The 23,291-nt window shown below is 34.8% G+C and overlaps 1 protein-coding gene across 10 annotated transcripts in view; it reads left to right on the top strand.

Annotated features, from left to right (window-relative positions):
• NFIB (nuclear factor I B) overlaps window positions 1-23,291 on the top strand; it is a 428,132-nt gene that overhangs the window by 401,486 nt on the left and 3,355 nt on the right. For 6 of the 10 annotated variants that reach the window (XM_057498689.1, XM_057498688.1, XM_057498692.1 and 3 more), the window contains exons 11-12: window positions 6,699-6,787; window positions 20,172-23,291. The exon at window positions 20,172-23,291 is cut by the window's right edge and continues 3,355 nt beyond it. In XM_057498689.1, the coding sequence (XP_057354672.1) occupies window positions 6,699-6,787; window positions 20,172-20,301 (219 nt within the window). In that variant the 3' untranslated portion in view covers window positions 20,302-23,291. The remainder of the gene's footprint in view (window positions 1-6,698; window positions 6,788-20,171) is intronic. The other 4 variants (XM_057498695.1, XM_057498693.1, XM_057498691.1 and 1 more) reach the window with 1 other exon arrangement.

Genomic DNA, 23,291 nt, shown 5'->3' with positions numbered 1-23,291 from the left:
CTGATTACTTTTAAAAGTTTATTACTTAAAAGCCCATTACTTTTATCCTTTAAAGTTTTAAAAGAATGATAGAGATGAAGTTTTACATTAACTATCCAAGAACAGAGGGACAAATGGTTTAAGTGACTTCAGTAAAGGTTATTCTTTCCTACAGCCGAAATGAGATTGATTTACTGTGTCCTTTCATTACTCTACAAAGATTTAAAAGAGACCACTCTTCTAGCAGCAGGTTCTAAATGTATTTGGTTTAAAGTACTCAATGATGAATGAAAAGGAAAATCAAGGGGTACATGAAATAAAGGTAATCAATCATTTTATATTAGCCAGGAGAAATTCAAAATTAGAAAGGCAATGGTTTTAGCCTGAGAGTTCTTTTAAACATTCTCCATAGCCTTTAATATACATGACCCCTTAAGAATAAATATTGTCGCCAGGTACATTCTTCAGTTCATTGACAGCCGCTTTATAAAGATTTATCCTTTTAGATTATGAAAAATATTGATGTGCATTGTTGAGTGCTACTTCTTTTTTTAGAAAAGAGGTTTAATATAGCCTCCATAAATTAGAGTCAACAATAACTTTTACATTTTTTAATTATTTTGACTATCTTATAAATAATCTTTCCACAAAATGACAATGAAGCTGAAATACAGTCATTTCCAATACACAAGGACACTGGCATTGTTAAACTGAGATGGAAAATAATAAAATTAACCCTGTACTTCACTTGTAAAAGTAATACATTCCTATTGGAAAAGAGGAATACTAAAAGTATGTGCTTTTATACCTATTAACTTGGTGCACACACAGTTATTATTAGTAATTATACTTCTTTGCACTCCTTTTCATAATAGCTATTATTGATCAATACTGGTGGTTAACTGTCTTGAAATACCAGTGTTTTCTGACATAAGAATTTCACCTATAAATGTAAATATAATATCTTTTGAATCTAAAAAACAAAATCCATAATCATGAAGAATACTTCAGAAAGATTCATGTAAATCAGTGGTAATTGCCATTAAAGACAATCCTTTCTAATTAGTCACAATAATCAGCTCATGCCAACTGATTTGGATTTTAAAATTTTCCTTTATCTCTTAACGCAATCTTTTGTGTCATTCAGGGTCTGGGACTAGACTGTCTTTGGGGTGATCGGCCTTATTAATGCATCACTACTGGCATGGGGAAATCTTAAAACCAGAGCTTCAGCTGGAGCTTCATTCTTTAACTTTCTGTTCTAAGATGGTGTGGTGGCTTGAAGAACTCGAGGTCCTGCTTTTGGCAAACTGAACTCTGTAGTCTCTGCTGAGAATTTTATTTTTATGATTTGGAGATTCTTCAGAAGTGTCGAGGACCTCCTCTCTACATAATTTCATTGAAATTTAGTAAAAGGCAGTGTTTCCTTTCTTCATACTTCATGAACCACACTGCAGACATCTGTTAGGATAGACAGTGAAGAACTGCAGTTCTCAAGTTTTGTCTCTCAGAGAAAACAGGACTGTGTAGCAGAGTGTTGGGTGTTCCTTAGAAAACACAGAAATTATTTCATAATCCAGTCGAGCAATTTTGGTATAAATGGCAAATATGAGACAATCTATTTGAATTAGTACCCAGTCCTTATCTGGTCAAACTCATAATGAAGTTGCTAAATTGCAAGCCCTCCTTTCTTTGCTCTCATAGAAAGTTTAGTAATATAAGAGGGTCCGGTTAACTTGATTATCACCTTTATATTTGAATGTAAGGTCATAATAAAAATATAAATTCTTACTATTTTACATCAATAAAACATATAAAAAAAGTTATTGCAGGTTGGAAATAAAAGCCTGTAGCTAAAACCTTCTTGTTTGGAAATAAGAGATCACTATTTGAGCCAGCTCTTGAAGTGCCTAGTAACCTTAGACATAGATTTGAGATACCAGATAGAACAAATGGGAGGTCACTTTGCCTTCCGCAAGTGAGGCAACAAAGTCAAGTAAGCTCCAGTTTGTAAAATATAAGGCTTATTTTCATAATCTCAAAATTATAATCTCCTGACTCTGTGTACTAATTTAGGGCTAATGAACGAATGGGCTGATCACCTCAGGTCCTCACATTATCACAACTGCATGGATTTCACAGGTGCTTGAGCTTCAGCATGTTACATCTCTTGCATGCCTATGGTGCTACTATTTCACTCTCAATTATGGACTACTTTATATCAAAATGTTTTCAACCTTTTTCTTGGTATAATTTTGAAACTAGAGTTTCAAAGTACTTTTCATTACACTGAAAACGTCTGTTATACTACATGGCCTTTTTAAGAAATTGCCTCTGTAGGATTTTTTTTTTTAACTAAGATGTTAATGGAAATTCCTTTATCATATTTATCCTGGCAGATGGCAAAGGTGAAGCTAGGTACATTAAAACTGCTGGAAAGGTAGTCTTTTATTAGAGGCAAGCAATTGAAAGGACACAAGTGGACTATCAACAAACTTTTCAATAAAGTCAGGAAGCAGGCTATCAACACTTGGGCTGTTCTTATTGTGTCTGTTATCATAATTGACAGCTTGACGTAAAACCCTATCACATGACTTCTGGGTAGGTATGTAAATGGATAAGAGGTCACTTTTCACATATGCTAGCTGGAAAGGAAACACATTTAAAGGAAGTTTCAGTCAAAATAACGGCTATGCAAATGTTTAGCTTTTGGGCTAGTTCTCATAAAAGAAAAAGACCTTCCATGGTGTGTCTTTTATCATTCATTAATTGATTCACTTTTTTGGGTTACCAAAGGCTAATAGCCAGATAAACTATTCTAATTAATGTAAAATGAAATTATGTTTACTGTAACCTTAATTTCAGTCAAAATCACAAGGGAAAGATTGTCTTCTTTTCTGAAAATATTAACTTTAAAAAACCTACATTGAATCAGGAAAGAAGAGGAAATTCTGAAGGTTAGAATTACAGATATTTTAGCCTTAACTATTCTTGGCCTGCACCTAATGGATAGAGTAGGAAGAGAACAGTGCCAGGCCAGCTGCTGTCCTGGGTGAGAATCAGGCATCAGGAGTCAGAAGGTTTAATTTTAGTGTTGACACAAATAAGGCATGTCTGACCTGGGACAAGTCCTTAAACCTTGCTGTCCTGTATTCTTATCTTGGAAAGGAAAATGAACAGGTTGACCTATACAATCTCTAAGTTCCCTTGAAACCTTAAATTTTACAAGTTAGATTATCTTCCATCTGAAAAAAAAACCCTTTCATTTTCTAATGCTTATCACTTACGGCCAGTAAGGTGTATTTAGTTCATGGACTATGCATACCCATTTAACTGAATTCTGTGCTACTTAAATTATGTATCAAGAAGCACGGGTTTCAGAAATTGACATTAGAAGTAACTTTAAGGTACCAGGATGATCTTGAATATCTTTCTTTAAAATTTGTGTTATATGTCCCGTATATAACATAATTTTATTCTGACCATTTTGCTTGTTCAGTAAGGCTACATTCTATTCATTCAGAGGCCTTTTTATTTGCTCCATGACACATAATAAATAATAGTAGTAAAATAAAACTCTACTAACCAGGAGTTAAGAGGAAAATATGAATGAATATTGAAATGTTATTCTTTTTAAACAATCCCCTCTAAATGCACCTCCACCTTCTAAAAGCTGTTTCCTTAAGACTATCTGGAGAATTGAAGAAACCTAAGAGAACAGAAAACACACCTTTCACGATACTCCCTTGAGGGTCACTGTAAACTTTTTTTAAAAAGTAAAAAGGTAAATTTGCCAGTGTTGATTATTCTGTTTACAGTTTAATGGTTTATTGGTTCAACTGAGAACTGTTGTCACCATGCTGGACTGTTTGTACATCAGCCTGTTTGCTGAGCCTAACAAAGTAGAACATTTTACTTACCTTCTTTCTTTTGTTCCGAAAGCTAATTGCAGAGCATTGAACAAAAGCCTCTGTTAATAACAATGGAGGGTCCCTATTTGAATACACAAACTCTTATTCTGAAATCACAAGCAATATTGATTCTTTATGCCTGTCAACTACCTGCATGAATATTTGAGTGTAGTGTAGGCAAGAATAATGATCCAAATAGTAGGTGTTTCCCCTTCTGCAGATTTTTGAGGAAAATGAGATGACCCCCATCCTTATTTTTCTGAAATAATCTCATTCTCATTGGGCAAGAAACAAGGTTCTCATTCCAGAGACTTTATGGAACCCCACCCTAAGAGCATACACAGTGAGAACCTTATATTCAGTTCTTAGTTGTTTGGCCTATTTCAACCCTACTCCTTTATTCATTGCTTTTTTGGATGAGAATCTTACTTCCTCATGTCACCTTTTGCTTGCTTTTGGAATTGCAGATAAAAATGTTTTAATATAAAATTTACCTTAATTTTCTAGACAATCTAATTTCATATTAGTAGGTGCATATAAATTAAACTATTAAAATTATTTATTTTGAGTGTGCATTTCTGTAAGAACATGCATAGTGTCAGATGTGTCCAAGAGTATATATTGTTACAAAAACAAGAATTGCTACCCACCTCCATATACCAACACACAACTTTAACAGACTAAATTTCTAAACTAATCTGCACCTTGTATTTTATGTTTGATTACTATTTGGTGAAAAAACTAATTTCTTATTTTGGGGGGAACACTACTTGGAAAAATTTTTAGTGTTATTGAGACTCCCCTTGGAAAGGAAAGTCCAAAAATATGTTGATCTAAATGTTCCACATGTGGCCAAAGACAGCCCACTTGACATTTTGGGGGCTGTTAAACAAATAAGCAAAAAACAGCAACATTAACAACAAAAAACTAACCTGTTTACATATTCATCTTTCCAAGGAGATAGTGTTTCTGAAATTGTCCTTGGGACAAGTGATTCAGTTAGTTAGTGAGAGTTAGGTTCAGCTGGCTTTGTGAAAGTATCTTTACTCTCTGAAAACTTCTCCAGTCTAACCAGCTAGCCCCACAGAAACTAACCTGAAGTTAATAATTAGCAGAATTATCATGAGTTATGCCTAAATATATTCTTCCCTTCTTGAGAATGTTTAAATGACACAAAACTAGGGTTTTTGTTGCCTAAAGTATGTCCCTAAGGTAATCTTTATACAAAGTCAAGTTTCTTAAACTGTTTTCAGATTGTTTTTAAAAAGTTTATTTTGAGGTAGACAAATAACTTACTTTTACTGCAAAAAAAAAAATTTCAGATCACCCTATTACATTTTTTTGAGAACTTTTTTTAAGTCTTGTCATAAATTTGTTATCTGTGTTATTTAGAGCTAATCAAGTATACATTTTCTCCATTATGCAAGCATGATGATCAATTTTAAGAATTTTTTAAATTCTAATTTAATTTCTTTACTGATTTATGACTTCTTTATGACATATATAGAATCTATATAACTATCAGTCAATTTATTTATCTACCTACATTAAGGGAAATTTTTTAGCTCTTTTCAAAATTGCTTTTACTTGAGATACCAATAAAACGACAGCACATGTTTTGGAAATTTTAGGAGGTACTTTTGGAGCCTCTGTAGATCTATAGGAAAATGAGCAATAATGATTATTCTACAACTCCAGAATCACTGTTACTTAATGTGTGTAGAAACTTGAGACTCTAACAGGAAAAGTAAAGATTCTTAACAGCCAATTTTTTAAGCCATAACATTATAAGAAAAGATTAAAATAATTTATCATAAGTTTAAAGGCACTTTGGCTCCAATCATCATCTAGAAATACTGAAAAGCAGCAAACAAGGCTTGGGGGATGGCTGTGAATAAGTCATCTTTTCAATGCAAGATGCCGTTAATTTACAGCATGGCTATCTAAAGATTAAAAACCATGATTTTCTAGTATTCTTTTTTTCCCCAAAGCCAGATAAGTTTACTTTCTTAAGCATAAAAATAAGCAATATATCTTTTCAATAAATCTGCTAGCACTGTAGGGCAGCTGTTAACCAAACAGAGCTGGATAGGGTTACTCGAACAGTCTCTGAAGGGCAGAGCTGATGATTTGGAGATCTGGGAAGAATTTGTTTCAGCTTATATTCAGAACGTTCTTCTCTCTATTCAGATGTGGTAAAGTATTTTAAATGCCATTACTCCAAGTTTAAAATAAGAGTAGAAATTCTTATCAACTTTCTAAAAAATGCCACTTTGACTAAAATCAAATTAGAAAAGATTTAAAACTGACTACCTTGATATCTATAAACACAAGTTAGAATGTTTATAAGGTGGGGCCTTTCTCCTCTAAACTGCATGTCTCCTATGTTTTGCAAACTGCATGCTTAAAGTTATTATTTTACTCAGTACAGATTATTTGGTATGATGCATAAAAAGAGCTTTTAAATTTTCTTTCTAAAATATATCTCTCTATTGAACATTAACGTTTGCTTTTATTTCAGCTCAGTTTGTACTCTAATAATGGCTAATTGTTATGTTCTAAGCACTCAATTCTCTTGTATGCTTTATTTAATAGAGAAGCATATTACAATAGCTTTTTCTAAAAAAGAATCTAGGAATTTTGCTTTTCAGAGTAAGGTTTTCTTTTGCTTTTTTTTTTTTCTTTAAGTTGCCTCTTGGGAAAGTAAGGTTAATGCCGTGTACAGTACTAGTTTGCATGTGTTCATTTAAATACTAAAAACTGTAGTACTGCTCGATCCATATCTGACTGCTAGGTTTCAATTGACAGCTGAGGATTTGTGACTGGACCATGAATCAAAACGGCAGGCATTTATACCCCAGTACCAGTGAGGAAACATTGGGAATTACTTGGCAAAGGTAACATTTTAATTATTTCCAACCCTACACTTACACCTAAAAATTACATGAGCTATAGTGTTTGTTTTTAACTAGCTTTGCAGAAAATATATGTTAAAAATTTAGTTGTTTTGGCTATACCATCCCTCTTTCCCTACCCTCCTCCTTTATTTCTTTTGTAAATGCAGCTTTCTATTAATTTGGAACTATAGCATATGCTCACTGATCATTGGAATTTCTAAGTACTGTCGAGTGTTTTAAACCCTTTATAATATTTTTTGGGTGGTGTGGGGGAAGGGAGAGACTTGACACTTAGATTTTAGGACCTGAAAAATGAAATCACAGTTTTAGGGAGGATTTTTTTAGCTATGTGAGGATTAAAGCATTGGGTTTTCACATTATAAATTCTTCTCATTTCAGCTATTTCCTCTACTACTAACTTTAAGCCATTTTACTATTCATTTATTCCCCTGTCAGAGAGGAAAAGCTAGAAGAAAAATTTCAAATTAGTCAATTTATCTACTAACAGTAGCACTCCTAAATTTTGGAGTAGGAAGAGTGTTGGAATCAATAGCTGGAGAAGGAATTTGGTTTAAATAAAGTTTGAACTTCTGTTTGTACATTGATGTGAATTATTGAGAAGGGACTTTATTCAGTTGGTTGAGAAAATGATTCTAAAACTTCATTTTCAAAACTAGTTTCGATAATGTCTCATGTGTTGGTTTTAGGAAGGAAGTCATGCTAAGTCAGCTTCGTATGTATTATTTTAATAAAGAGAAAATTGTGTCAAATTGATGAGTCAAATAATTAAAATTCATGGTATAATCATACATAAGAGAACAAATTTATGGAAGAGAGGGAGGCAATCCCATAAAGAGTTCACCAAAATTAAGCCAAACATAATTTTCCAATCCTGCTATGATTGTAATCAACTGCTGAAAATGCCTGTGTTGATAGTACATGCTCAGGTTATCAGTGGCCAGTGGACTGACTTTCTCCATACTGCTTGATAGAAACTGCTCAAGAGGAGAGTTTAGAAGAATTAAATGAGTAAAATGTCCAACTATACTCAGGCAAAAACTAAGAAAATTAGTTGTATTCTATTTTTAAACCTTGATGAGTTTTTATTAAATCACTACCCAAAATGAACACAATATGATTTTTCATCTTTTTAAAGATTGGTAGAATGTCTGCTTTAAGATGTATACATTTTTACATATTTTGATTCTTTTCCATTTTTTATATAATTCCTCCATTTGGAAAAGAGATAATAGATACATCTCAAAAAGAAGATTAAGTTCAGTGAAAGAATCATTTTTAAACAGTCTTAATAATACCCTTAATTAAATTCAATGTAAATGTCTTTTAAATAGTCTTAATAAATATTTTTGAATTAAATTACTTGAATTTGATAACACCATGTTTGGATTTAATTTTATTAAATAGCTTCCTCATATACGATACTCAATCAGTTAGCAAAATGGCCCATGTCTGCACATAGACCTTTACCATGTTTATAAGAACTGCAAATGAGATGATGTGTACTTGTGTTTTTAAATGTGGCTATAGCTGTGTAAACTTCCAAATCTGTGAATTACTGAATGACATTTGCTTATCTAAAATACGATAGCATTTCTAATGTAGGTTAAAGCCAAATAAATACATAAATTATTGGAGATTTAAAGTATAGCCACACCTAGTTTCTAGTAATTTTTTAATCAAAAGTTGACACCTCCCCCAAAGAAAAGGTGAGTGGACAATGAATCACCGCAGAACACAGGTACTGGAGTGAACTGATAGGATGACTGAACTTAGGTCTTAGGAGAGCACTGTTCATGTTCCAGGTGTCCTTCGTAGTGAGAAATTGGCGTGGTAATTGCAAGTCAAAAAAAGTCCCAAAGAACTCAGAATTTACTTAGCTAAGATTCCTTTCTTTTTTCCCCCTTCTCAAGAATAGTAAAAATTTTTGATTAATAGATAATGACAGACAGAACAACCTTAGTGCTATGAAAAGTGGCTTTTGGTTTGTTTCTTTCCTTTTTATCATGACTCAGAAGGTACGTAATTGATAAGAGCAGGCATTATGTTCCTGCATTAACAGGTATTTATTCAGTCTGTGGTGGGCTGTCCCGTATGCTGTGCAAGTGACACAGACACTCCCAGTTCTTAGATTTTAAGTATTATACAGTTCAGAGTAAATATGCTCAAATAAGACAGTAAATTTGCATTGCCTTGTTACAGTTTTTGAAAACAGGCACAAGCAGAGTCTGTATTTGATGATACAAATAGGCTGTGACTGTGGCACAGCACCTTCATGATTTATTCATGGTTTATCGTTTGTGCAGTGTGGTTATTTATGACACTTGATATTTCTTTTTTTTTCTAAAAAGGATATTGTAAAAGGAAATCATACATGTAGCACTCTTACTTTTAAGGCAGGTTACCAGACATCTGAAGTCTTCAGGGCACTGCTACAACTTTAAAATTATCTGAAGAAACTGAAAATATCTGAGAAGTGTACATGTATTCAATCAGAGCATTAAGTAACTTGCCTTTGTCCTAATGGAAGAAAGGAACCACCAGGTTATTTTCGTTGTGGTTGTTGCTTTTTGTTTTTGACAAAAGGCAAATCCCTGGAGACGCTTTAGTAGCAAAGGACAGAACACAGGAGGTGTTTTGGTTTTGCTTTGTGTTTTAGCTTTGCTCTGTTTTACTTGGTTTTGATTGTTTGTTGCCATTCCTTTCCTCGCACAATCACTCGTCCACAGTCGCCCCCTTTTCTGCTGTACACCCAGCCTTCCGTGGAGGTGCTTCAGTGTCAAACACAGTTCCTTTTTCGGGATTGGAAAGGGCAGCGCTGAGGGAGCTGTGCAAGGATAAGCAAATCTGGAAGATTTCCCCCAGCTCCTCCCTCGCTGGGTCCCCACCCCCCTACCCACTCACTCCCCCCAAATCCCCACACCTCCACCCCAGCCCCAACGGCTAAACATTCCCTTGGAAACCAAAGCTGACTCTTTTGGGAAGTGTTCACAGACTTATTAGGTTGCAACCCTGAAGGTGTTTTGCTGTTTTGACTTTAGAATTGTGTGAGCCATGTGTGTGTTGTGGGGGGGTGGTTGCTTGCACCTTGAAAAGGTGAATTTTTCTCTCTCATCCAGACGTCCCTTGGGTACTGTACTTAACCCAGAGTGAAAGCTTTGGTGAAGGGCCCACTTCTGCATGAGTCAGGAGGGGCTCAGCTCTTGGAGGGTAGTGGGTGATGAGTTGCTTATGCTGCTCATGAGGGTACTGTTGTGTCTGTGCTTTGTCCTCCAATGTGGACAAATTACACTGTTGCATATGTGAGTTATGTGGATATAAACAAATACAGCAGTTAACTCCCTAACTGGCTTTCGTTTTGGAAGCTATAGCCAGAACATAGCTTGTGCTATCAAATATGAACGAGCAATATAATTGAATGAAAAGAAACCTGGAGAACAATCCAAGAATAATATAAACATAAGTTATTTTGAAACACTGGAGGGAATGCTTTGTGCAAAAGAGAAACTGGATTTATTGTTTGATTCCTTCTTCTCTCCCTTCACCCCTTTCAAGAAAAGGCAAAGCCACAAGTGAGTGGCTGTATGTGTCTGATGGCTTATATAAACATAGAAGAAGCCTTCAGATGGCTAAAATAAACATGCGCGTGTTACTGAAGGATATGTTTACACGAACCATTTGCTCAGCCTCTGAAATAATGAATAAATGAAGATTTTACTGAAGTAATTGGAAGGATTTTTGTGTTTCTGTTGATGCCATAATTGAATGGCACCAAAGAGACTTTTATCAGCTATTTTCCATGTTACATGTGTTAGCAGTTCCTTTCTATGAGTTGAATACTTCATTCTGTAGTTACTTTACACATGTTTTTGTAAGAAATTGTCGTTTATTACTGCAATTCTAGAGAGTTGCTTGATTTCCCAGGAGAAATTTAGCAGCCAGTAAAGATTATTTGGATCTGGTTGGTCAGGAGAGGGAGGGCAAAAAGGAAGGAGTAAGAGCCCTCATTTCATACATATAATCCTGTTTGCATAGCACAATCCTCAACTGGTTACCATTATTCTTGCTTTGTCCATAAAATTGTCTTTGTAAAATATGTCCTCCACAATTTAAGAAGGAATATTTAAACAAAAATAATCTTTAATATTGGGTTGCAAACCTCATGTGTGTATGCACAAAGATGTGTCTATATACATATATGGTGTATGTGTCCATATGTGTGCATACAGATATGTGTACATGCATGTGTGTACATATATGTATGTGCATGTGTGTGTGTGTACGTGCACACACATATGGTGCCTGTATGACTATGTGGACAGTATGTGTCTGGTCCTTAGGCAATATTAAGAGTTAACTTTTATTTCAACGTTACACTTAGACCATCTCTACGAATTTACTAGGTTAGCATTTCCTGCTTTCAGTTTGTTATCTTGACACATAACTACGGTTCAACAGCTGGGTTGTTCCTGGAGTTCCTGGGGGGGGCTTTATTCTCAGAGTGCTGAATTTCCTTTTCAGCTGTCAGCTCTAGAGTGTGTTCAAAATGTTCAACTTTTTACACACCATTCTGGGCCCCTAGCACCACTCTGGGACTATGATAGAAATGCTGATAAGGTAGATGAATGGAAGAATCATTGGTTCAGGGAGGAAAACTGCAAAATCCAAAATTGCACATGACCATTGTTTGGTAATGGTGCTGCTAACTAATGTTGCTCTTTGGATTTAAATATTCTTTTTAAATGAATTACTCCATTCTTCTCAACATGATCGGCACCTGTCATGAGATAAAAAAATAAAAATATTGCCATTCTTAAAAATGATCTTGATATGGTGTTCACACACATGCAATATCTGTGATCTGGCTGGGGATTTGTTGTAGTTTTGCCTAACTTTCTCCATTTATAAAGAAACATTTGCACAACACAACGTTTCCTTTTTATCTAGGAAACTCTTCAGAACACTTCCTAAGAAATTAATTGTATTCCAGCCAGACTTGCATGCTGCCATCCCACAGGAAATGGGTCAGCAATCCATTAAGATGCCATTAGATAATCTAATTTGGAACTTAATCTCTAAATTAACCATGCTCCATACTTGAAGCATACTTGAGAGAAAGAAAAAAGTTTACGTTTGAATCGATAGGGGAGCCGAAGCGTGAAGAAGGCTGTTTGTTTTTTCTGTAGCTGTGGTCACGTCTCAAGCCGTCTGGTAACCAGGAGAAACCAGACATGATGTAATTCCAGATTGAACTTGAACTTCAGGGACTTAGGATAGGGGAACAATGGACCATAGGAATCAATAATGTCCATTTTCCACATGATTATGTTTGGAGCTTTAAGTTAACCTTTATGGGAGAAGCAGCAGGGTCTGCAGTGTGACCAAAATGACATGACCCAGAGACAAGACATTAGAGGGAAGAAAACAACTTTTTCCGTGATATTTTCTGAGCAGCACTGCCGATTCCAGCAGGATTAGAAAAGTTCCCGCTCTGCAGTACACCGGTGGCCTGTTCAGAGCACTCTTTGTTCACTTAGGTAGGACAAACTTAATCTTATGTTTCCTGTCAGATGATTTTTGGCTGCTCTACAGGAGAGGGAGGAGCATGATTCAGAAAATTCCCAAATGTTAACCTTGCTGATTAACCCTTTGTGATGAGAGAGGTATATTAAACACTGACTTTATTTGAAGATGTTTTATGTAAAGTGCCATATTTACTTTGTATTATGTCCAGAAGAATTCAGCTCCATCAGCAGCCAACACGTCGTTTATTAACGTACCTTAACAGTTCTCATGTTTGCTAATGCTGTTTAGGTGTATACTGAATTTGTAGTCATATTTACTCAATCACAAAGCATATGAGTGAGTAACCATAATAGGAAACATAATAACAAGTGACGAAAGAAAAGAGAAAAGGCTATTTAAGTTCCAGAAATGGAAGAACCCGAATTTTGAATATTCAGAGATTGTAGAAAGTTGCAATCATTCTTTCCTTTTGTTCATGTGAAGGAAGTTTATTTGCACATGTGAGCGGAGTAGCAGGCATAATGTAAAAACGTATTCACTTCCTTAATCATTTGTGATTGTATGTTTCAGAGTTCTCATACATACAAATTTTGTCATTTAGAGGTGAAATTGTACAAACGACACTGATTTTTTCTTTAAATGAAAATCATTTGGGAAAGAATTGCTTTTTGCTTTTGTATAAAACTTTAAATTCTGTTTAATTTAGTATGCCTTAGGTGATTCTCTCTAGTAAAAAGCACTATTTGATAGCACTATTTTTGTAGAGAATTTTGTGTGCTCTTGAAGACTCACATATGCTAATAGGGGCAACAGTAGCACTTGTAACAATAGCATTGTAAAGGAACCCAGGGATAGAGAGGAATACAGACTAGGGAAGAGGACGGGAATCCACATGTAGAGCTCTCTGCTGAGGTACAGTCTGTGGGAGGAAATGGAGTAACTACACAGAGTCTGATCATTCTGTATTTTTTAATTGGCTGAAACCTCCCACAGCTAAGTTGTTATGTATATATAACGTGTGTGTACCGTTTTATTTACAATTAGTCATTTCATAATAATTCTCTTATCTTTCCTTTTCAGTTCTAAAACATGAAAAATATCAAATGTGATTCTTAAAAAAATCTACTTAATTTGGCCTAGTTAGGGGAAGAGTACTTTTCTTATGTGTAAACATAAGGGAATAAGTTTTTATTACTTTTAAGTATATAGATTGCCCTATTGAAGAGTCTTTTAGGATTTTGTAAGAGCTCTTTACCAAAAGTAAAGTAATCATAATGAGCACTCTTAATATTTAGCTGCAGTGGTCCCATACATTAAGGGCTCTTCTTGCCCAGCACTTTTCATTAGATAAAATATTTCACCAGACTGTGCCATGATTTTACTTAGAAAGTGCTCATCCTCACACATGGTAAAGTTAACCTTCAATCCAGCATGACCCAATAAAAAGAGACATCTGAAAGAACTGAATATAAATTAATGAGCTTTGATGGCCTCCCATTTTGATATGTTATTTCTAAAATCGTTGGTCCCCAAGGAGTAGCAATAAAGAAGGCTATTTACCTACTTAGTTAAGAAACAAATACGTTCCTCTTTCATTACTGTGAAGTACTATTGCTTGCAGTTAGAATAATTCCATGAGCCACCTGCAGTTTATGATATTTGGTGTTTCCCAGAGAGCCCACAAGAGTACTTTGCAGTTCAGGTAAGAGCTGGCCAGGGAGCTTTCCAATACAGATTATTACAAATAGTAATAATCATTAGAAATCATCTTGCATGCAAATAGGATCATTCAGATGGCAGTAATGATCCTTAAAAATGGAGGAAATAAATCGAAGAAACCCAAGATCTGTGTAAAGCATTCTGTGTATTTCCCCTTTCTGGTTTAGCCTCATCTGAAGTGGAGCTCAACAAGCCAATTGTTGACATACATCTGTATGTACATAAACAATGGCAAGTATTGTGCTCAGCTGGAAAGAATCAGGAATTGGATAAAGAAAACAGTTCTTTGTGTTGAAATTTGGACTGAAGACTTAGACTTCTGGGGAATTTCAGTGTTTCTAACTGATACGCACCTTAATTCATAAAATCTCTTATACAATTCAGGGATAATTTAAATTCTTGTCTGGTGATAAAAGCAAAGTGTGTTTCACAAAAGAGGAAGAAGGCAAAGTGTAATGGGTAAGAATACAGATCCCATCACCATACTGCTGGAGTTCACATTCTGGCTTCCATAACTTCATAGCAACATGAGTTGGACAAGACACTTAGCTTCTAACCTTTGGTTTCTCATCTGTAAAATTAGAATAATAATTCAGTTAACTCTACTCATAGATTTAGTATGAGAATTGTAAGCTGTAAAGTAGGTCTAGCACATGGAACAGTGCCTGACAACACACACTATATGAGTGCTAGCAACTACTATATTATCATTTTCTCTGTTCTAATACAATAAATTCTTAAGTATATTCTTGGCATATAATAATATATTCTATTCTTCCAGTAGCCTGAGAGAGCATTTTTTCATAAGATGCAGTCTGTGGCTTTTGTGTTGTAATAAAGTAAGCAGCAATTCCCAATGCACAGCTCTACAACACAGGGTGGCATGCTTTCTGACTTAATATCTAATTAGGCTGCCCTTGATTGGTTTCTCCAGGTAGATTTTAGCTCTTCAAGGGAAAGCTGTTTATTGTGCATTTTGGGAGAAATACTAATACCTGTGTGTTCATATGGTGGCAATAAAATTAGGAGTGTTAGTCAAGGAAGTAAAAAACTTCTGCCTTATTCCTCGAATACTTGAAACAGGTGAATAGGAATTAAAGACAAATCCTTCTTTTATATTAAGATATCTATTTAATTTATTGTACATGCTCTCTGGGCCATTGTTTATTTTTATTATTATCTATAACATGTCTACTGGTACAGTTGAAGTAAGTCTGAATATATACAATTCTTTGTGCTTCATTTCTATAATTTTTTTAAGCTTCTTGAAAGAGTACTTAATATCTTTGAAGAAAATATGGTAGTCTTATGATTAAGTTAGTATGTAAAAATCTGAATTGGTGATATTATTATTCCCCTAAAAATCATTAGTATACTGGATACTTTGGCTCTTTATAAAATGTTTGGTAAACGGGTTGCCCAACCCATTAACCCATTATCAGATAAACACAGGCTAGTAAGAAATGAATTTTGCCAGTCTTTAAATTGCTCTTATTTGAAGACTAATAGTTGAAGTGTAGCCTTTGACCTTATTTGTTTGGTTCCTTATTCAACATATGATACTATATATGTTTATTTGGCATCCTATGGTTTTTGTGTGGTTACTGAGTTAAAACCTAAGGGCCAAATCCTTTTTGACCTAGAAGGCAGAGTCACAGAATGCATAATTTAAAAAAGAACAACCATCAATGATTTGTCCAGAGCAATTTTCTCTCTTTCTTTCATTGAAAGGTATAGAGTCAATTTACTCCTCGTAGATGCAAAGACCAACTATTTTATCCAATTTATCCAGGATAAGAAATATATAGTGTATCATTTTTAAAAGGAATAAGCGGGCATCTTCTTCCTCCTTAATCTTCACCATAAATTCACTCTACTACAGCTTCAACTAGATTTGTTTTCAGAGGAGATAGGTATGTCAAGTTTCAAAGTTGTTTGATCACCCAAACCAATCACATACTCTATGCACAAATCTGTTGCAATATTAGCTGGGTTATGATCTGGCTGTGTAGGTATGGGAAATTCACTATCTCCTGAAGCAAATATACATGCTTTCAGAAAACGCTGTTCAAAAGTTCTTTCAAATGGGTCAATGTCTGACTTCCCAGGAAATAAGTATAATATAGCTATAAATGGCCGTGGGAATCAGACAGAACTGATTCACATCTGAGGGCCATGCAGGTAACTTTGGGCAAGCTTAAGCCTCAATTTTTCTTATCTATGAAATGGGGATAATGAAGTCAATTTCAAGAGTTTATTGAGAAAAGATGTAGCATGTGTAAAGCACCTGGAATGGTGCCTTGTTCATAGTAGGACCTCAGCATGGCTATCTTCTGGAAGTGTGTGAACTCTTTCTGGCTGGACCATACAGAAGTCTACATTTCTTTCCAACTCTATGTCATGTCTTCCCTTTCTCCCTTTAGTTATTCCTCAAATGAGGTCATTTGGTGAGTTCTTCACCAGAGAAATTCCGTAGCATTTATTTTCTTAAGAACTGATGCCAGAAAGAGACTCAGTGCTCCAGAGGCAGTGTACTCAGTATAAAATGAAGCAGGACCATCCCCTATCATTAACGCATCTTAAGGTCCAAATACTTTGTTTGCTTCTCTTTTGGGGGCAGTCACACCATATGTTTGGTTAGAATAATGTGAAAATATTTTTCATGGTCAGACATTTTCTTTGTTAGAATTTTGACTTAAATTTTATTTATTTTGTTTATAATGAAATATTATATACATAGAGTAGAAGACACTAGGGTGAATTCTTCTTTGTGTTAAATGTACCATCAAAATCTTTTGTAATTTTTTTTGTGTGCCTGATTTTTACCCAAGTACTTATATTCTTTTCTTTTTTAATGGTATAGTCTGTGTATATATTTTCTAAAGATGTGATTTCAGCTTTTAGTCATGCTCATATTCTGTTTGCCTAAAAAAAAAGCACAGTGATTGACAATGGAAAATGCAATGAAAACAAAGTAAATGCATGCTTGAGTATATATTGCTGAAGTGGCTTATTGTGACCTTGAGTATTTTGAAATCTTTCAATTATGCTCTCACATCTCTTACTAGACAGAGGCACAGATACTATATGGTTATCCATATAATTCTCATTCCATTATGAATGAAAATTATTAAGCATTTTACATATACCTAGTCTGTATATGTAGATATATATGAATATGTGTGTTTATTTTATCCATACTGGTGATCATTGGCATTGATTTATAAAGAGAGAATGAGATATGTAAGAAGCACTGTTAACTTTTTACCCCAAAAAACTATGCACTTTAAGCATTGTCTTTAACTAAAATTAAATGATCTAGGTTATTTTGTATGATCAAACTTTTTTATGGTGTTCATAATCTTTGAATTAGTTTAATCAGATTTTTTTCAATGGGACTACCAAAAAGCCCTAAAAAATGTCTGTGCTAAACTTACCCTACAAATTGGCAATAAGAGACTTGTAAAACTCATATTTAGGGTCTGCAGAGTGTTAATGTTTGAGATTTATTTCTCCCTAAAGGTTCATAAACAATATTGACAAATATATTGTACATTGCAACTTTGACATGGTCATAATGTAGGATGGGAGATTTGAAAGGTTTAAATAAACATCTATGTTGAATTTGTTAGGTATTCTGCAGCAAGAGTCCTTTTAGTCACAAGCATCAATTTATTTCTATGAAGCATTTTCCAAAGAAAAATAATACATGTCTCTTCTAAAGAACTGAGTAAGAAAGTTATTGCAAAATAGATGCTGAATTATGTCTTTTCTGCCATTAGTAGGTAGATGTCTCCATTTAAGGAGTTACGTCTCTTTTCAATCATTAAGATATACTTTATTTTCCTAAAGTATGTAATCTCCAAATGACTTTCTAGAGCCCATTTAATTTTGGACTCTTGTTTTTGCAAAGCAGTTTGCTTACTGTTGACATGTCTTTTACTATTAAGGTTTATCAATTTGAGCAAGTCTTCTTGTTTTTCATACGTGCTTGCTAGTTCAGGTAAAAAATAATGTATATCTGTTTCATAATTTGTTTTGATAGGAAATAATTAGCATCTGCCATGGCCAGATTCTATAAGGATTGATAAGGCAACATCATTTTCTTTACAGAGCTTACCTTTCAGTCACTAAGATAACCATAGGTACAGATAATAATGATAAGAAGTAATAAATGCAATAATAGCACAGTGTAAGCAAGTGTAGTGGATGTACAGCTGGAGGAAAAATAAATTTCATGATTTCATCATGTACTCTTCTTTCCAATTGATGGTGCAAAGCACAGAAATAATTTTTGAAGACGTGTGGGAAGAAAGAAACATATGAAAACAATTAAGCCTCTTAGAAAAGATTTCATTAACAGATCTTATATTTTAGAATTAATTTTTCATCAGATAATGAAGGCATATCTTTTTAGTTTGAATATCCTTCATTTGAATTATTATTTGATTATTCCTGCATAGTTAATTTTTGCTAATGCTAAATATTTCTAATTTCAAGTGCAGAGGGGCCTGCTTTCTTTTTATAGGGGTCCATATCATAATGTATTCATGCAAATATGTGATTAGGAGCAGTGGTTTTTAAAAATATATAGTTGAGTATGATTTGGAACATTAAAAGTGATGTTTGCTTATCCAGAAATTTATTGAACATCTACCATGTGCTAGGTACAATATTAGATGTAGAGCAAAAAGAGAAAGGCACCTTGCTATCATGAAGCTCATGGTCTAAGGATAGAATACCTTGAGCATAAAAGGTCATTGTGAATTTTTTCTGTTCAAATATTAACTCAGAAATCTGTACCTAGACACGTAGTAATAAGCCACATTTTGTTTGGAGGTATCACACAGAGTAAAAAAAAATTATATATCAAAGTCTTTTTTTCTAGTCCAAGCTTTTTCCCCTTCTCTTTTGGACAAAATTGTTCCTTCAGGTTAATATTCCATAGTTTTTTTCTTTTTTTTTAAACCTTTGGAATCCAAATATGAAAAAATGAGGCTGTCTAGATTGAAAGCTACACAAATAGTATCCATCTTACCCCGTGGTTCCAAAAGTAAAGAAAAGGATACTAAATTTTTAAGCATTGAAATTGTGTCTCTGTGCCAGACTATGACAACACTGGGTATGGAATTGTCAGTTTGATGGTTTCTTGGTTCATGATTATTTATGCAGCTGTTAGTTAGCTGGCATTCATTCCAAATTGAGTGTTGAAACAAACAATATAGATGCTTAGGTACATCCCCAAACGTGTGGTATGGGGTTGTTTTGTGATATGTAGATCTGCTGTTCTTTTTGTCCTTATGATACCTTTTTAATGAGAGATGATGCCAGGAGCAATTAGAGAACTCTTTTACAAACTTTTTTTTAAAACATCTCCAAATCCAACATAGGTGAAATTAGCATTGGTTGGAAAGGAACAAGAACCTCATCTACTCCCTCCAGCACTCGCCCAACACCCCCAAACACCCCAGTACCAGAGGTGCTATCATTGCTGATGGGGAGGCTCAGGGAATGAACGCCCAGGCTTCTAGTGTCAGCATTTCAAATTACTTATCATGCACTGGCCTTCCTGCAAATTGTAGTTTTTCTTATTGTGAGGGAAAAGAATATATTTCATTACAGCTTCCAGTTTTATTCAACCAATAGTCAGGTAAAAAACTGAAACCCATCTTATCACTGATGTGCTTGTGCATTAAAAGTAAAAACAGATCAGCATATAACCAGCAAACTATATTGGTACCATTTTAAGTTTGCTGCTTTCCTTTTACTTACTTTTTTCTTTTTTGGACAAAAAAAATCATATTGTATTTACACAAAGCAGGTCCAATATGTTAGGAAGAATATCTTCAGTCAATTTGAGTTCAACAGTTGTATAGGAGCCCGATTCAAGGTTTTCCTGCCTCTCACTAGTCTTACCTTCCATGAAAGAAATAAGATGATGTAGTGTATATATGTATAATATTTATAATTTAGCACAGTGATCTCATGTTTTACTGTAATATTGCAAAAAGTTATAGTAGTCATTTGATGCCTGTAGAATTTAGATTTCTAATATTGTAGTTTTTAACATTGTATTTTTTCTTTTTCTCTTCCCTGCCTCCCACCCCTCTCCTGTCAACAGTCCTGGTACCTGGGCTAGCCTGGTTCCTTTCCAAGTATCAAATAGGACACCCATCCTACCGGCAAATGTCCAAAATTATGGTTTGAACATAATCGGAGAACCTTTCCTTCAAGCAGAAACAAGCAACTGAGGGAAAATGAAATACAATAGTTTAAGAAATTAAAAAAAAAAAAAAAGGAAAAGAGGAAGACTGGACAAAACAAAACAAACAAAAAAGGGAGAAAGGAAAGAACCTGAAGAAAGAAGATAATAGACCAGCAATTGCAGCACTTACAATCACTAATTCCCTTAAGGTTGAAACTGTAATGACATCAAAGGGTCGATGATATTTCACTGACGGTAGATCACAGCCCCGCAACGTAGCCTTTGTTACATGAAGTCCGCTGGGAAATAGATGTTCTGTCTCTATGACAATATATTTTAACTGACTTTCTAGATGCCTTAATATTTGCATGATAAGCTAGTTTTATTGGTTTAGTATTCTTGTTGTTTACGCATGGAATCACTATTCCTGGTTATCTCACCAACGAAGGCTAGGAGGCGGCATCAGAGGTGCTGGGTGACAGAGCCATGAGCCAACCATTTTATAAGCACTCTGATTTCTAAAAGTTAAAAAAAGATATATAAAATCTCTGTAGCCTTTAGTTATCAGTACAGATTTATTAAATTCTGGCCCTTAACCCAGCCTTTTCCAGTGTGTAACCCAGTTTGAAATCTAAAAAAGAAAAGAAAAAAAGAAAAAAAAATGTAAAAAAGAAAAAAGAAAAAAAAAACAGTTTGAACACAAAGGCTCTATGGAAGAAATGCCTCTATGTAGGTGAAGTGTTATCTCTGCATGCAACAGTAAAAATTAATATAATATTTTCCCCACAAAAGAAACACTTAACAGAGGCAAGTGCAATTTATAAATTTATATCTAAAGGGGAACCATGATTATAAGTCCTTCAGCCCTTGGACTCTAAATTGAGGGGATTAAAAAGAATTTAAAATAATTTTGAAACGAATTTATTTTCCCCTCAGTTTTTGAGGGCATTAAAAAGGCATTAAATCAAGACAAATCATGTGCTTGAGAAGAAAAAAAGTTAATGAAAACACAGCACTTACGTCGGTTTAGCTGCAGCCTCCTAGGAGGTAGAATTTATTTATTTAAAATTACTGGTTGCATCAAGAACCCATAGGGTGTACAAAAGGTTCTATAAAATCTGCATTACAGAGACAAAGAGGCAGGCAAATCCATGTCACAAGGGTAAAGCTTACAGTTTACAAACTGGGAACGCCAGGGTGTAGGACATAAAAACGCACTCTTGAGAAAACAAACGCCATCAGGGTGCTGAAAACTTGCATGGTGCTTTCAGACATTAGCCTTGTTCTACGAACTTCTTGTATTGACAGATCTGTAGTGTGCATGGGCAGACACATTTTGCCTCTATGTCTCTTAAAATTTTAATTGAAAATACTATTTCCAGTAATCCTAATTTGCACGAAGATATAATGTCCACATTACGTGCCTTGCCTTGAAATCTAAAAAACAAAAAGGAAAAAAACAAAAAAAAAACACAAAAAAGTGACATCACTACACTTGTTTTGCTGCATTTATTATCATTTTAAATCTTTACCATTTTTATGACAAAATATTTTGTACTCCAGACGAAGAAAAATGTGTGACATCATGGATTTTTTAGACAGTATACCTTTATCTCACATTTATAAAGCATATCATGGCTGTGTATAGTTGCCGCTTAAAAATTGTAATCGACCAGCAATATTTTCAGTATTTTGGTGTTTTTTCTATTAACCTTTCATGTTTTTCATCTTCCAATTAATATTTGGGGGGGAGGGGGTTCAAATTTATACGAATTATGCAATACCAAGTTTTGCCTATGTAGGTAGTGCTTTTAGCTGTATTGGTTATTATAGGTAAGTACACAGATTTAAAAAAAATAATGTATGCTTTTTTTTGTTTGTTTGTTTTAATTGACCAAAGTGGGTACTGCTATTTTTGCAGTGTGATGAGGTCCTTTTGTGTACTGAGAGATGGACAGGGGATTTTTTTTAATATACATATATATATATTCTGGGGTGGGTGGGAGGATTTTTAACACTTTACAGTGTAGCTGTGAAGCAGTGCACCCTGAGATGGGCCTGGGCTGCAAAGCGACTGTTCTGCCTACTGTGACAAGCTTCAGCTGACACAGGTTCCCCTTCTCTAGCTTCCCACCTGGGGTGCAAGCTGAACTCATTTCTGGTTTTCACAACAGCCAAAATAGTAAGAACAAGTGAACACCACAGATTCTCCTGGAGGCAGACTTGGCTTAACATAAACTGTTTTAGCTTTTTCTTTTTGTTGGTGGTGGTAGTTTTTCTGGGACGTTCCGGATCCACAGTGGAGAGTGAGCCTGTCTCATATTTGGCAAAGGTATTTAGTGAACTAGCCGCATAGCGGATGTCTCCCCGCTTGGGAGTGTAATACTGAGGAGCCTTTCTCCTGCAGAGGCATCATCCCAGCTGGAGGGAGTGCCCCCACATTCTCTGCCCACCGCTTCTCTTCCCCACTGATTTCATTTCATTAGTGATAGTGTATGACTTACCTACGACTCACTACTTCAAAGGATGGCAGTGTGCTTTAAATTTTTTTTGATACTTTCAGAAGATTGAACAGAGGTTTGTTATTATCAAATGTATTTGGACTTACAGATTAAAATCAAAGTTCAATTTTTAAGGAACAAAAAATTAAATCTTGTTTTCGTTTTACCTGCCCTTTTAAACTGAGAACCAGAGCAGAAGGGAAATCAAGAGTTTTAAGAAATTACTTTTCCTGTGGGAGAATTAAGCCCATTAGATGCTGATGGGATTTTTTTAAAGGGGTGGGCTCTCGATATATATTTGATTTAGTTTTCCCTGAGGGCTAGAGGGTGACTGGAGGCTAGTTTTATTTTGCTCTTCCTCTGCTCCAGTCCCAGTGAGGGAATTCATTACCAGAAGGAAAATCTTTCAGGATTAGTGACACATGGTGGGCTGTCTTGAGGAGCCCCCTGACCTCCTTCCCCCAAGCCATGGCCTAATAAAATAAACTGTCCATTGTTCTCACGGCATATCATTTAATAATGAATACTTTAGAAC

This window comes from Manis pentadactyla, chromosome 3 (assembly GCF_030020395.1).
Source record: "Manis pentadactyla isolate mManPen7 chromosome 3, mManPen7.hap1, whole genome shotgun sequence".
In the NCBI taxonomy this organism is placed as follows: Eukaryota; Metazoa; Chordata; class Mammalia; order Pholidota; family Manidae; genus Manis; species Manis pentadactyla.
The sequence above is the reverse complement of the archived record's forward strand: the minus strand, read 5'-3'. Positions and strand labels throughout refer to the sequence as shown.